The 14,888-nt window shown below is 27.7% G+C and overlaps 1 protein-coding gene across 4 annotated transcripts in view; it reads left to right on the top strand.

The window, feature by feature from the left end:
* The first annotated feature begins 3,640 nt into the window (after positions 1-3,640).
* LOC136090262 (HAUS augmin-like complex subunit 6) overlaps positions 3,641-14,888 on the top strand; it is a 126,031-nt gene continuing 114,783 nt past the window's right edge. For 2 of the 4 annotated variants that reach the window (XM_065816517.1, XM_065816515.1), the window contains exons 1-2: positions 3,684-3,905; positions 7,235-7,330. In XM_065816517.1, the coding sequence (XP_065672589.1) occupies positions 3,787-3,905; positions 7,235-7,330 (215 nt within the window). In that variant the 5' untranslated portion in view covers positions 3,684-3,786. Of the gene's footprint in view, positions 3,906-7,234; positions 7,331-14,888 lie in introns of all 4 variants that reach the window. The other 2 variants (XM_065816516.1, XM_065816514.1) reach the window with 2 other exon arrangements.

The following is a 14,888-nucleotide window of genomic DNA, read 5'->3' as shown; positions in this document are numbered from 1 at the left end:
TATATTTTTTGTCTTTAGTGTCTGGTAGAAGCATAACTGGTAGGGCTGTGTTTTAAATTTTATATATTTTTTACGGAGAAATATGTGCAATAGGTGAAAGAATTATTTAATATAAATATGGCATTTTTAAACTGTTTGCATTTTACTCATATTTTTATTAAAATTAAATTTCTCACAAGTTTAACTTTTTTTAATTTACTTTTTTTAATTTATTTTTAGCATCCTCTTCATCCTGTGAAAATGGTGAGGTTATGCTTTATATTTTGATTAAAAAAATTGTAAATATTTTTAAATTTTATTATATTCTTCTATTTGTAATTTTAGAGTCGTTAACATTTGAGGAATACAAAAGATATCGCTCCCAACACCCAGGGCCTCTCTCAGAGAGGTCCTTCAATAAGTGGCAAAGTAATGGCGGTATGGATGAGCCATCCTTCAAATGGAGGGCTCATCCATACCGGGGTGTTAGGAGACACCGAAGAAAAAACAGCAACCAAATGATTGTAAATGTCTTCTATCAGTGAAGATATTTATAACTTTTTTGTTGCCGTTTTTTCTTTAATGACTTTTTTTTATTTTTTTTAATTTTGTAATTTTTTTTTTAATTTGTAATTTTTTATTTTTTATAATATACTATTGTTTGTATTTGGTTTGTTTTTGTCTTTTTTAATTGAAATTTTATTTGTTTTTCACCAATTAAACTTAAATATAGTTGAATTGATTAAAATTTTTCTAATAAAATTATTATTTATGAAACAAGCATTTTTTTCTGCTTTTTTTGAGTCCAAGGTTGATATGGTTTAGAAAAAAAAAATTCAAAAATATTAGGACCTGTCAAGAATTTAAATTCCAAAGAGGACCCTCAAGATCTCATCAAAATCAAAAAATATTTTTTTACTTTTATCTTATAATTAATAGACATTGATTCGTGTCTCAGTAATATTGGTTTTTAAATTCTTTTTTTTTGCTATGAAAATCGCTCCATCCTAATACACATGTTTGACTGTAAATCGACTTTTTTTGTTTGAAACGTATTTGTACTCAATTGTTTAGTTATTTATAATAAATTTATTTAGATGTGTGCATTTATCGTTTTAAAGACAATTTCCTTTTTTAGAGAAATATGTATCAAGGGGATACCAAAAAATTAATAACTCATAAATAAATTACTTCACTTCATATTAATCTTATTAATTAAAGTTCATGTTATAAAAAATATAACAAGAATTTAGCTTTATTCTTTCGTCAATTTAAGGCATCAAGAAGTGTTATTATTTTGTGTCAGTAACTAAAAACGTATTTTGTTGAACCTTAGTAATGTCTCGGAAAATGGTTCGGCCATACACTGATATGACCTATGTCAGTTGTAAATTACTCAAATAACGTTAAATAATTGGTAAACTAATTTATTTCAATTTTACAGATAGTTTTATTTTTTAATTTGAAGGAGTTTTTCTTACAGGGTATTAGTTAAGGTATCGCAACTTTAAATTGTGGAAAACAGCCACTATAAATTAACAGACCGACCGAAACCCGTATTACGGGTTGCTTTCTGCTAGTAATCCATAAATACGTTAACTATAACCTTAAAAATCTATGCAACTGGCTAAATGCTAACAAAATGTCTCTTAACTCTAAAAAAACTGATTTAATATTATTTAAAAGTCGCCACAAAAAATTAGACCAGCAGCTCAAAATTAAATTAAATGGGAAAAACTTTGGTGCAAAAAATTTGTAAACTACTTGGGTATAAAGCTAGACAATAGCTTAGCCTGGACTTCTAATATCATTATATCTCTAATAAGTTGAATACATTCCTTGCCATTCTGTCAAAGCTAAGGCATTTCACACAACAGAAAACTTTAAAATCTATTTACTATGGTTTATTTCACTCTCACCTCACATATTGTTTTTTATCATGGAATCAAAACATAAGTGAATAGCAGTAGTATTTATCATGCAAAAAAAGAAGTCAGGATTATTGAATTTCTACCGAAAAGTACCCATACATTCACATTTCTTAACGCACTACAAATTTTAAAATTACATGATATAATCAAAACTGGTAATTGTTTATTTATTCACAGCTGCCTAAACAAAAAGCTACCTCAAATGTTTAATAAATGGTTTACTCTTTGCGATGCAACTAGTTGTCAACTCACAAGAAAATCTTGTAGAGTTGCACTGAGTGTGCAAACATATAATACAAAACCCTATGGTAAACATTCCTTTAAATACTCTGCATTAATGGACTGGAATCAACTTTAAAATAAATCAAAAACAATCCCTCTTTACAACATTTAAAAATATGTCCTTAAAACTAAATTAAAATACTAATTGCTACATCAAGATAAATAGAAACAACTATTGTATCACTGGTGATAAAAAATATATCACCATAGAAGATATATAAGATATAAATATGAATGTCGACTAATAGCAACCTTCTGTGTGTGTTTTTTTCATTCTATTTTATTTGTTTATGTTTTGCTTTGTTTATGGTCGCTCTTTTCTATTTAGCCAGGCTATATGAGAGTAAACCATTTAGAATGTAGACTGTATATATATTTTTTATAATTTATAACATGCTTATGTAAAATATCTATAAATCTGGTAAATCTATCGCTTTTTGTTGTTGTTTCAGCTTATTTAAGGAAAACATGACTGTTTTCCTTTAATAAGTAAAATAAAGTACTTGAGGTTTGTCAAACTGATGGATCAACCATACTATCAAAGCAGGCATACTTCAAAGATTACTTTGTATTATGTAAATAAAATTTTAAATTAAAAAAAGCTAATAAAAGAAACTTTCAATTCTTTCATTTCTAATTTTTCTGTTAAAAATTTAAACTAACGCAGATTAAAAAAACACAGATTAATTAATCTTTATTCTGTGTTAACTAACACAGAATAAAGAAACATATAGAAAAAATTAACAACAAAAAATTTACTAAAAAATTTACTCTTGCTGTGATAACAGATTTTTCTTTTATTGTACATATTTAACAATAGTGACAGACTTTAACAGTTTTGACATTAGTGACAGACTTTTCTCTTATTGTGCAGATTCCACTCAACTTACTTAATTGCTGCAAATCACTCTAACTTGGATGTACGATACACAAATACCATAGCAATACAAAACTTATTGCTACACTATTTTTTTAATTTTACATGTTTTGAATTTTATAATAAAATTCAAACTTTATAATACAATTCAAATTCATTTTAAGTTTTATAATAGAATTTAATAAAATTTTATAATAAAATTCAAAACAATAATTTAAACATTAATGTCGGGTTTGATGATCGCTTTGATTTTTATTCAGTTTCTCTTATAGGGTTTTTCAGCATTTCGGCGTTTTAGAATTCAGCGTTTAAGAAACTCTCGTGTTTACTGCAAGCGTAAAAAACAAATGCAAACGCATCACGCTAAGTCCGAGTTTTAACTGCTGTTATACCTGGAAGGGGGAGTGGGCAACACTAAAATTGTTATTTAGTGGCAAAGTCTTTAATAAGCTTTCATAATATATAGTTAATAGTTAATATTTCTTTATTTTTTTCATAACATGTAGTTAATATATTTTTATGAAACTCTCGTAATCGACTTTTACCCACACAATGCAACGGTTGTGCAATTAAGCTTTTGCAGTTATTTACACGACGGTCGTGAAATATATACAATTAAAACCCGCGAAATATATACAATTGAAATAAACCAAAAATCCCAACACAAAAATAATGTAGAAATATAATGTAAAAATGCAAAACACAAAATAAATAAAAATGTCAAATATAAAATCGCCAGATAATACTGATATTCGTGAGATATTCTATTCCAACTTGCTTTTATTAGGATTCGATGCAGAAATGTATGAAGTTCAATATAGAATCCCATTCAATAGGTGAGATTACATTCAGAATGCTTTTTCATTAAAAATTCATTTAAATTTAATTCATTTTAAAAATATTTAACAGTTATAATGATAATAGGCTAGGTTCCTGTGTTAGTCTTTTTTCTCCTCTTCAGAAAGAATTCAAAACAACAAGGGAAAGGGCAAAAAAAACCAATAAAATTATTGTAAAAAAAGTTGATACTTCCTTTTTTTGATATTTTTTCTCATTATTTGAAAATTTCTTTTTAACCCTACCTTTTATTTTTGTTTTTAATTCTAATTTACTCTCAACAAGGCCTCAAGCAACCACTATTAAGTTGGGAGTTACTAGAAAAAAAGATTAGAGCTATAAAGCAAGGTTACGGTTTACAGAAGACTTGGAAAATTGAAGGTTGTATGAGTGGTAAAAGATTACTACATCTGTCCATCAACATCTGTGGAGTAGTCTAAGATCATCTGTACACTTTTTTCCAGGATCATCTGTATTTTTCTTTTACTCTAATAACATCTGTCCAATACCATCTAAAAATTTAACGACCCCTAACAACATCTTTAGAAAGATGTAACTACATCTGGTAATTTCTCTTCAATTTCAATAACATCTGGAAGTATTTTCTTCAGATTTAGTTACATCTGACAAAGTTTCTATATGTAACTACATCTGGGTAAAATAATGCATTATTAGATAGTATTTTTTTCCTGATGTATTTACATCTGAAAAAATTTCTATATGTAATAACATCTGGTTAATAATCTGGTAAGTAATGCATTACTAGTTAATTTTTTTTTCCAGATGTAGCTACATCTGAATAAATGTCTATATGTAAAAACATCTGGTTAGAATAATGCATTATTAGGTAATATTTTTTTCCAGATGTAATTACATCCGGAAAAAATCCTATATGAAACTACATTTGGTTAAAATAATACATTATTAGTTAATTCATTTTAAAAATAACTTTATTTTAAAATCTACAGATGTAGTTGCTCTGATGTTATTACACTTTGATAATTTAAAAGATGTAACTACATCTGTAAAATCCACAGATATCGTTGCACAGATGTTAATTACACTTTGATAGTTTAAAAGATGTAACTTCATCTGTAGAATCCACAGATGTAGTTGCACAGATGTTAGTACACATTGATAATTTAAAAGATGTAACTACATCTGTAATATTCATTTAATTTTTGCGCATATGTTATTAGACACCAATGAAATTTCAGATGTTGTTGGACAGATATTATTAGACATCAATAAAATTTCAGATGTTGTTGGCAGATGTTATTATACCTCATTATATTTACAGATGTTGTTGGACAGATGTTATTAGACATGGGAAAAATTGATGTTGTTACCCTGATCTGTATGAGTCAGGAAAATATGAAGATTGAAGAGAGTTGCAAAGGGTTGAAGGGAAAAAACCAAACAAAAGTTTTTAAGCCTGCAAGGAGAGATAAAGTAAAAGGATGTGACTTTGCTGAATAACAAGTAAAGCGAGAATGAATTTTGGTTGATGGAACTAGAGATGATAGTTCCTTTGAGTAGTGATCATAGTAGCATTTGTAGAAAAGAGAGATGCAAAGATGCAAGGTCTAACTATGTTTACATTGTGTTTTTGGACCTTGTCTAAACAAGAAAGAGCATCATTAGAAGAACTAGCCCAAGTAGGACAACAGTATTCCATACAGGGAAAAATAAAAGATTTGTAGACATTAGTAGGTATACAATAGTAAATTTGTATTTGGTATCAGAATGTAGTTTGTAACAGGAGTAAGATAATGACAAGCCTGTTAAAGTTAAGCAACTTTAGTAAATGCCAACTTTGTGATGGATTGTATGTATGGTTTTCATGAGAGGTCAGTTTTAAATGATAATCCAAGAAGACATAAAGAAGAGGACTCATTGAGATGGTTGCCATTTGTTAATATAGGAATGTTGACAGTATTGTGATAATTGTTTGCAGTATATAACTGAGTTTTGTTGGAGTTAAAGTTCACAAGCCACTGCAACCCCCAATCTGTTTCAAGATCAGCACCTGTTCTAAACGATTGAAAAAAGAAGACTTTTTGTCAGGAGACTTAAATTTAAATGTAATATTGTTGGTAAGATCATTAGTTTACATAACGTCAATACAGGACTAAGTATAGAATCCTGAGTAGCCCTAGAAGTTATTGGAAATAAAGAATAATGAAGAATTTCCCAGATATGCTATATGAAACAAGCTTATGGAGCAGTCCAGTATGCCAAACTTTACCAAAAGCTACAAAGATATCAATAGCAATTGTCCTTGCCCCGTCATGTACATCTAATGCATGGTATCTTTCAGTCATAGCAGTTAGCAAGTCAGTGGTAGAAGGAGAAGCTCGAAAACCGTATTGATTGTTTAGCAGTAAGTTATTTGACTTAAGATAGAATGTTAGAAGTTTGCTAATCAAAAACTCGAAGACATTGCAAATTATCAAGAGAAGATGGATTGGATGGTAGTCGGAGGGATTGGAATGTTCTTCAGAGTTTTTGAATATTGGAACTACAGGTACCATTTTTCAGAAGGCAGGAAAACAAGATTCAGTCAAGCACTTATCAAATAGTTTAGAGAGAATTGAAGAAAGTTCTGGAGAATACTTTTGTAAGACTATGACAGCAATATTGTCTGGACCTCAAGCTGCAGAAGATTTTAATTGACTTTAGCAACAGAAAGCTATGAGTTTAGCAATGAAAGTTGCAGTGATTTGAATGTCTAACAATGGGTTAACCTGTTTAACTGTAATGGTAGGAAGAGTATGTATGTAAGATTCAAGAGTCAAAATGTAAATAGTTTAAATTTGTAAATAGTTCTGCCTTATCCTTGGGAGAGGTAATAAGATAAGTCCCATGAATTAGTAATGGAATACTAAAATTACCTTTGTTAATGATGCTGTTGAAGATTTACTTCTGAGATAAAATACGAAATCATCAGACAGCACCTTTTTACATTGATTTTTTGCACTTATAAATAGGGGCTTGTTCTCAAAAGAGTTTTGAGAACAAGCCCCTATTTATAAGTGAAATGCCGAAAGTATTGCTTAAAAAATCAACCTAAAAAGTAGAATTGAATTAGTTGCCCTTGCAGGTAATTCAATTCTACTTTAGATCTACAAAGATCATAAACCAAATTTTCAAAACAAACTTTCTTGTAGGTTATTAGTACTCTCAAAAAGTGAGATTGGGTATGTAAGCAAAATAAAATTGAACACATTTAATAATAATTAACCCAAACCCTTTGTAATGAGGCCCCTATAGATGGCTATTTCAGTATGGAGTTTTTAGGCTTTATAAAACTGTTTACTTTTTTTAGAGATATGTTTTCTTTGCCTAATCGAAAGTGTATGGAAGTGGTTGTTTACTTTTTGTTTAAAAAGTTAAATAAAGAATCAACACTGGAGATTTTTAGGTTTATCTATTTTTTTGTATTTTTTATTTAATTAGAAGTTAAGTTGTACTAAACTTATTTAATTTTATTTTTTGTTTTGCTTTTTTAATAAAAGTATGCTGATAAATATATCAGATAAAAAATTTATAAGTTGACTTAATCAAAGTCCTTTTTCTAAAAAGTTGTATCATTATAGATGTTGAGTAAAAATTTTTTTGTTGAAATAAAATATAACATTTTATTTGTTTTATTAAAATTTATCACAAAATTAACCTATTTTAATTATATATATTTTTAAAAGTTTGTTTTTATTGAGAAATTTTAAATATTCAAATACAAAATATAAATATAGTTCCCATTCTATTGTCAAATAATTTCCATACTATTATCAAATAGTTTCGATACTATTGTCAAATAGTTTTGAGTCTATTATTCTAACAGCTTAACAAAACTGTTAAACTTTCTTTTGTTGTAAATTAGTAAGTATTTGTGCCTGTCAAACCTGTTGATTCTTTGCAGGAAAGGTACTTTAATGTAAAATGATTAAATTAAACCTTATAACTATGATATAATAATTAAAGTAGGTAATAATTTGTTCTAGTGATGTTTGAGTATTTTTTTTAAATCCAGTAATATGTTGTAGTAAAAATCAGGTCAGTATTAGGATCATTATGATCACTCTGCTACTGATGACATTTAATCCAGTACAACCTGTCTTGTAAGATTGACTTTATAGGCAAAGGCTAGGAAAAATTAACTCCTTACTTGAGGCTTAAATGATTTAAAAACCTCCTTACTTACAGCTTTTATTTGAGTAAAGACTAGAAAAGGTGTATCGAAAATACTCATCCTAGGCAAATGTTAACTGGATATAGCTACTTTCTTGTAGAGGGCCTTGTAGGCAAATACTTTAGAGCAGGGTTTCTTAACCTGTGGTTGTGGATTCTGTAGGGTTCAGGCTCCTTATTGTTAATATCAGTATTGTTCTGGGGGCACATGTAGCAGGCATAGGTTTAGAAAAAATTAAAGTGTGGAATTTTATGACCGGGAAAATTGTTATATTTTCAATCGATACTTTGTATTATATTGTTAAAAATTAAAAAAAAAATGATTCTTCATTTGTTTACTAGACATGTATGGTAGCGATCAAAAAAAAAAAAGTTAAAGCAGTGCCTTTAATAAATGATGTCATCCATTCTAGGATTGTTATATATCTTCTAATGTTTTGCAGCAGGTCATTTCCATTCAGTATGCAACTGGGCGAGAGCACAAATGTATTACAATGCAGTCAGCTTTTGGTGTTTGTATGTTATGTGCATCTAAAATTACAAAGTATAAAAGAAGAGTTTTTTTTAAAAAAATTCTTTTTTGGGAACTATAAAACTTCATAATAGCCATTAGTTTTTACTGCTATGTACCATTAGTTGCTACTATGTTTCATTAGTGTCAATAAAAACTAAAAATCAGAACCAGCTCAACACCAAAGACAATATGCATCATGCATTGTCTAAGGCAATTCCTCAATTTAGTGTGCTCATTAAAAAGAAACAGTGGCAACCATCTCATTAAACTGTCATGCACCAAATTTTATTTGATACTAATAAATAAGGTGTTTTTTACAATACAAGGGGTCTGCCAGATTGCCAAAATTTTGAAAGTGGTCTGTGACTACAAAAAGGTTAAGAACTGTTGCTTTAGAGGTAAGTAGAAAGTTGGATGATGAACACTAGATCTTCTTGAATCAACTCATTGGTTTTTTCTTTTGTCTCGTTGTAGTGAGGGACTATAGTCCCGGCCCGGAGTAAAAATGAGATTTTTTACAAAGCCAGCCCCAGCCCTGGCAAAATTATAATATTTAGCAGGGATTTCATAGCCAGGGGTAAGAAAAAATTTATAATACAAATATTAAATAGTTATTTTACAAATTTATGCATAGATTTACTAATTATTAAATACTGACATGGCTATGGATATATATATATATATATATATATATATATATATATATATATATATATATATATATATATATATATATATATATATATATATATATATATATATATAGGGTGTTTTCTAGAGTTTTTAAATATTAGAACCACTGTTTAGCATATAATAGTAGTTTAGCAAGGATTAAAGCATAGTGTCACATAGGAATATATTATATAGTATTAAAGAGCGTTCTGGAGAACACTTTTGTAAGACTGATAGAAATGTTGTCTGACCCACAAGTCATAAAAGATTAAAATCAAGAATGGACTTAAGCATCAGAAGCTGGAGTGATTTGGATATCTTAAAATGAGTTAATCTGTTCAACTGGAATGGCAGGAAGATTATGACTATTAGATTCAAGAGTCAAATTAGAGGAAGATTTCTTTGCAAATAACACTGTCTTATTCTGAGATGGAGTAATAAGATCAGGCTTATGAATTTATGAAAAAAAGACTCTAGAATGTAAATCTGAGATAAGATACAAGATTTAGTAAACTAAGAATATTGTAGCTTATACAAATACAAACATATTTGTTTGCTATTTATTTAGATGTATAAACTTTAGTATTTGTATGATGTATTATGTGATGAAAGAGAATATAATTTGAATATTATTAATTGAATATCTGGATGCGTGGTATGTGTGTGTGTGGTATATCTGGATTTGTGGTATGACTCTAACACAAGAAAAAGAGCTTTAATCTTAGACAGAGGTTAGAAAAAAACATAATGAACAACATTTGTCAGAGAAGATTAAAGTGGCTTAAGTATCAGCATGTGGAGAAGTAGCAGCTTCAGGAGAAAATGGTAGTGCTAGAAGTAAGAAAGCTTGAAGTGAGTGCATTACATATGTTATGAAATAGCTTTAGTTTAGAAACAAAAATGGTTGAGATTTTTTTATGTTAGGGAAGCAGGATGAATGGAGAGGCTGAAGCTTGATGATGATAATAATGGTATTAATGATAATAGTGATGATGATTGTGACAATCACAATCATCATCATAATCACAATCATCATTATGATCAACACAAGTTGATCATGATGTTTTTATATAAGTATACATGCATATATATATATAATTTAACATGAATTTTGAATAAAAATATGATTGCATCTGATCTTAAATCTGATCTCTCATCTGTGATTGGTTAGGGCTTGCAGTGGCTAGTATATTTTAAACCAAACAAAACGCCTGCTAATATTAATCATAATATTGTTGATGTTCCTATATTGATAAATAATAACACTCTTACTAAGTCCACTTTACGACTTTACAATTGTTTATTACTGACCTCTCATGAAAACCATACAGTATGAAAAAAAAAATAGTTGTACACTTAAAAAAGAATCATAATTTTAAAGATTGCATCAAAAAAATTAGTTTTCTATTAAAATAATTTTTATCCCATGTGCTCATTATAGTCATTATTCTTCTTTGCGTCTAAATGCTTGTTAGCAAATTTTGCGTCTAAATGCTTGTTGGCAAATTTTTCTGTCCAAAATATACCACAAATTTTCTATTGGATTCAAGTTCGGAGTTTGAGATGGCCATTCCAAAACATTGATGTTATTTGTGTCAAAGTATACCTTTGTTTTCTTAGTGGTATGTTGTGGATCGTTATCCTGCTGAAGCATGGAAGTGTTTCCCATTCTTAATTTTTTAGTAGATTGTTGCAAGTTGGCTTTGAGAATTTCACAATACATTGAGGAATCCATTTTTTCATCAATGAATGTCAATTTCCCCATTCCTTTGCAATTCATACTACCCCTAACCATCACATTTCCTCCTCCATGCTTTACACTACTTCAAAAACCACTCAATTTATAAGCTTCTCCTTTTTTTTGCCAGACTTTCTGGACTCCATCTAATGAGATGGGGTTGTATTTTGACTCATCTGACCACAATTTTTTTTCAAATATCAGTTGTGGACAAAAAAGGCGTGCGATTGCACTCCAACCTTGACCACGCATGTAATTGTTTTTTTTTAAAGCTTGACCACGGCTCTTTAGATAATTAAAAAAGCGCTGAATAAAACTGACAAAGAAAAAAAAATTATCAACAGGTCAAACTAAATAAAAAAGAAAGAAGTCTTGACAAAAGAGAAAAAAATTAAAGCCTATAGCTTTAAAAAAAAGTTAACTGATATAAATCTGAAAAACAAAAACTCTAATAGAAAATTATTTTCAATTATGTTTTGTAATTACGTTAAGGTTAAATAACTCGTCACTTGGTTTAACAAGTTCCTAACAGATTTTTTTGTAATATTAGAAGCAGGGTTGGCAAAAACCCTGGTTTTTTTAAAAAAAACCTGGCCCCGTGGGTTTTTTTGGTAATTTTGGGTTTTATTGGGTGTTGTTTTTATTTTATATTTGTTAAATTTTTAAACTATATTTGAAATATATTTTACATGTTGTTTAATAATTTTTAAAAAAAGTTTTTAAATCTTTTTGAAAATGATTTTTAAACATAATTTAGAGTTGTAATGAAAAAAAAAAATTATTTTAAATCTATATGTATTGATTTATTTTAAACTTTTTTCTCTATGCATTGGCCTTGTTCATAAAGGTTTGTGTTTTGGAGTTAAAGAGTTGAGAGAGGGTTAAGACCACAATAAGGTAGCCTCCTCAACTATAGTGGCCTTCTCAGCCTTAGGAGGTGAATAACAAATGATAAAAAAAATCGCAATTTATAAAAATATGTTTATAGATTGCGATTTTCGAAAAGCTGTTATTGTTGGTTATAATAGTTAATAATAATAGTTAATAATAATCTAGTTCATAAAAAACGGTTAATTAATAGTTAATTAATAATTAGTTTATTTAATAATATAATAGTTATAATGTTAATAATTCATAAAATTATAAAATATCTTAAAAAAAACCAATAAAACTCAGATTGCCCAGGTCTTATTGGGCAAGTTTTTTGGGCGAGTTATTTAATGCCGACCCTGATTAGAAGAATAGCAAATAAATCTTTTTTTCTTTTTTTATGTCCAAATAAAGATATTTGTATGATTATTTTTTATTTATTAATGTATTATTATATATCAATCAAAAAAAGAATACACAAATAAATAAAATAATATAAATAAATTTAGTTAAACATTTAAAAAAATTAAAAGATTTTTTTTTAAATTCTCCTAATACAAAACCATCTTTGTGACGAACTATAAAACTTTGATCTTTCCTAATATTTTTATAAAATTAGGCGAACTCTTTTAAATAAAAAAACAAACTTATTAACTATAAACTAGTTAACTTTATTTAAATGATCAAAAAGTATTTAAAAAAAAGTTTTTTGAAACACATTCGTTGTCGTCCTTGTTTAAGAATACAAATTGTAATAAAAAAAATTACATTCGTCATTAAAAAAAAAACTTTTAAAATAAAAGTTTCTTTTAATATTCTATGATAATTTATTTTATAGTGTTTTAAAACTTTATTTAAAAGCGTTTAGCTTAGTGTAAACAAATTTTATTAGAAAGTTTATAGCATAACAAAAAAAATATAGCATAACAAAATTTTTTTATGTTTTAGACTATTAAATATATGGGTTCATCAAAAAGTTTATTAAAATGATCGTTTTTGTTGTTGTTTATAAAATTAATTGCACAAAAATTGTTTTAAAAACATCTGCATTCGTTGTAAAAAAATACACTTTTTAACAATATAATATCTTTCGATAATTTAAATATGTCTTTACAATATTTAAAAGCAATTTCTTGCTTTTAAAATGTTTTCAAAAATCTTAAAAGACGTGGTAAAGTTGTCGAGAAAAAAAACAATTAACTCGTTGTAAGGATATAGTGCTTTCCTGTCCATGACTACAATCTGATATCAGCATTTTTTCGTACTTCTTTGCAAATTCCAATTGATGTTTCATTTGTTTAGAAAATATAAAAGGTTTCTTTTGAACTACTCTACCTCTATATCCTTGCTCACTAATACAATTTCTGATTGTTTGATGAGTTTCTGTGATGCTGTGATCTTCTTGAATTTTTAAAGCTAATTTAGCTGCCAAAACAAATCTATTTTTCTTCACATTAATGATTATATTTCAATCAATTGCACTGGTGGCATTTTTGTCCTCTACCTGCCACACTAGCAATGTTTCTGATCAGATTATGCTTCTTAACAGTTAAGGACGCTGTCGTAAACAGAATTCTCGTTTCTTTTTGAATCTGACAGAAGGATTTTCCTTGATTTTTCAAATCAACTATGAGGCTTTGTTGATGGAAAGACAAATACTGTTTTCTTGACGCCATTTTGCTGAAACACTATATTTTATTTTATTTATAGGACAAAAGTTTATTTAAAAATTACTATTTTCAATTTTACTTACTAGTTTGATTAATCAATTTGGTTGATTTACGCTAATTGATGACCTATTTTATTAGCAAACAATCATTATTTTTGCAGTTAATTTTATGCATCATTAGATCAATTGTGAAAAATTCAGTTGGTTTGAAAAGCAATTACTTTACCAATACACAAATAAATTTTTAAAACAATAGTTAATAAGATATCTAAAAATAATTTTTTTAATATTTTAACGGAAAACTAATTTTTTTATGCAATTTTTTAAAATTATATTTTTTTAAGTGTGGGATTTTTTTTTGCATACTGTATATGCAATTACAGTCACAAGAATTAGATAGTCTGGAGACAAAGATTTATTGTTTAAACTTATTGTATAGCATTTTTTCAAAAATGTTTCCTGATGAATCTGCAAAACTGGGGAGTAATTCCACGTCAAAACAACCAGGCCATGCAACCCTATGTCTTTGGATTTTCTTTATATTTTTACCATAGTTAGTACATTATAAAATAAGATAAATCCCAAAATTTCAAGGTCTAACTCCCAACGGTTTGTGAGTAATGGTTGCTTTAATTTTGGCTACTATTATTGTTTTGGTCATTTTCCGCCATTTTTAAATTTTCATTTCTCGTTATAAAATCATGTCTTTGAACATGTGAATTCTAAAAATAAGTGACTTAGTTAATCTCAAGGTGAGGAATTTGAATATATAAATAAAAAACTCATTTTATAATTAAAAAGTACCTAAATAACAATTATAAATGTTAAAATAATGGACACCTGCCCCAGTAAGTTTTTAGGTGTGCGGTCAATTTTTAAAGCTTAAAATTTCAAATTAGATCATTGTATGTTTAAAGAACATTGTGTGAAAAAATCATTTCTGCCAAATACATAGTTTTGCAAATATTTTACTTTTTGTACTATAAATGTATATATATTGCAATGGTAATTTACGAAAAAAATAATTCCTATCTAAATCGAAGTGTTTCTTAAGTTTCTTAAGTTTTTTTAGTATATTTTTATATTTCCTTTTTGTTTCCTTGTCTTTCCAAATTATTAAAGTTTAATTGTTGAATTCAGACATATTCATCTAATGTAAATGTTGCAATTAATTCTACATAAATAATGTAATTAGTACTTGTGCATTTTTAAATTTGCAAGTATAACATTTTTTAATTCATTATCAAAATGATTTCATGTGATATTGGTAAAGAATTGAAGTCAGAATGCCATAAAACCTCATATTTTAGAAATAAGGAAATTTTTTT

This window comes from Hydra vulgaris, chromosome 13 (assembly GCF_038396675.1).
Source record: "Hydra vulgaris chromosome 13, alternate assembly HydraT2T_AEP".
Taxonomy (NCBI): Eukaryota; Metazoa; Cnidaria; class Hydrozoa; order Anthoathecata; family Hydridae; genus Hydra; species Hydra vulgaris.
The sequence above is the reverse complement of the archived record's forward strand: the minus strand, read 5'-3'. Positions and strand labels throughout refer to the sequence as shown.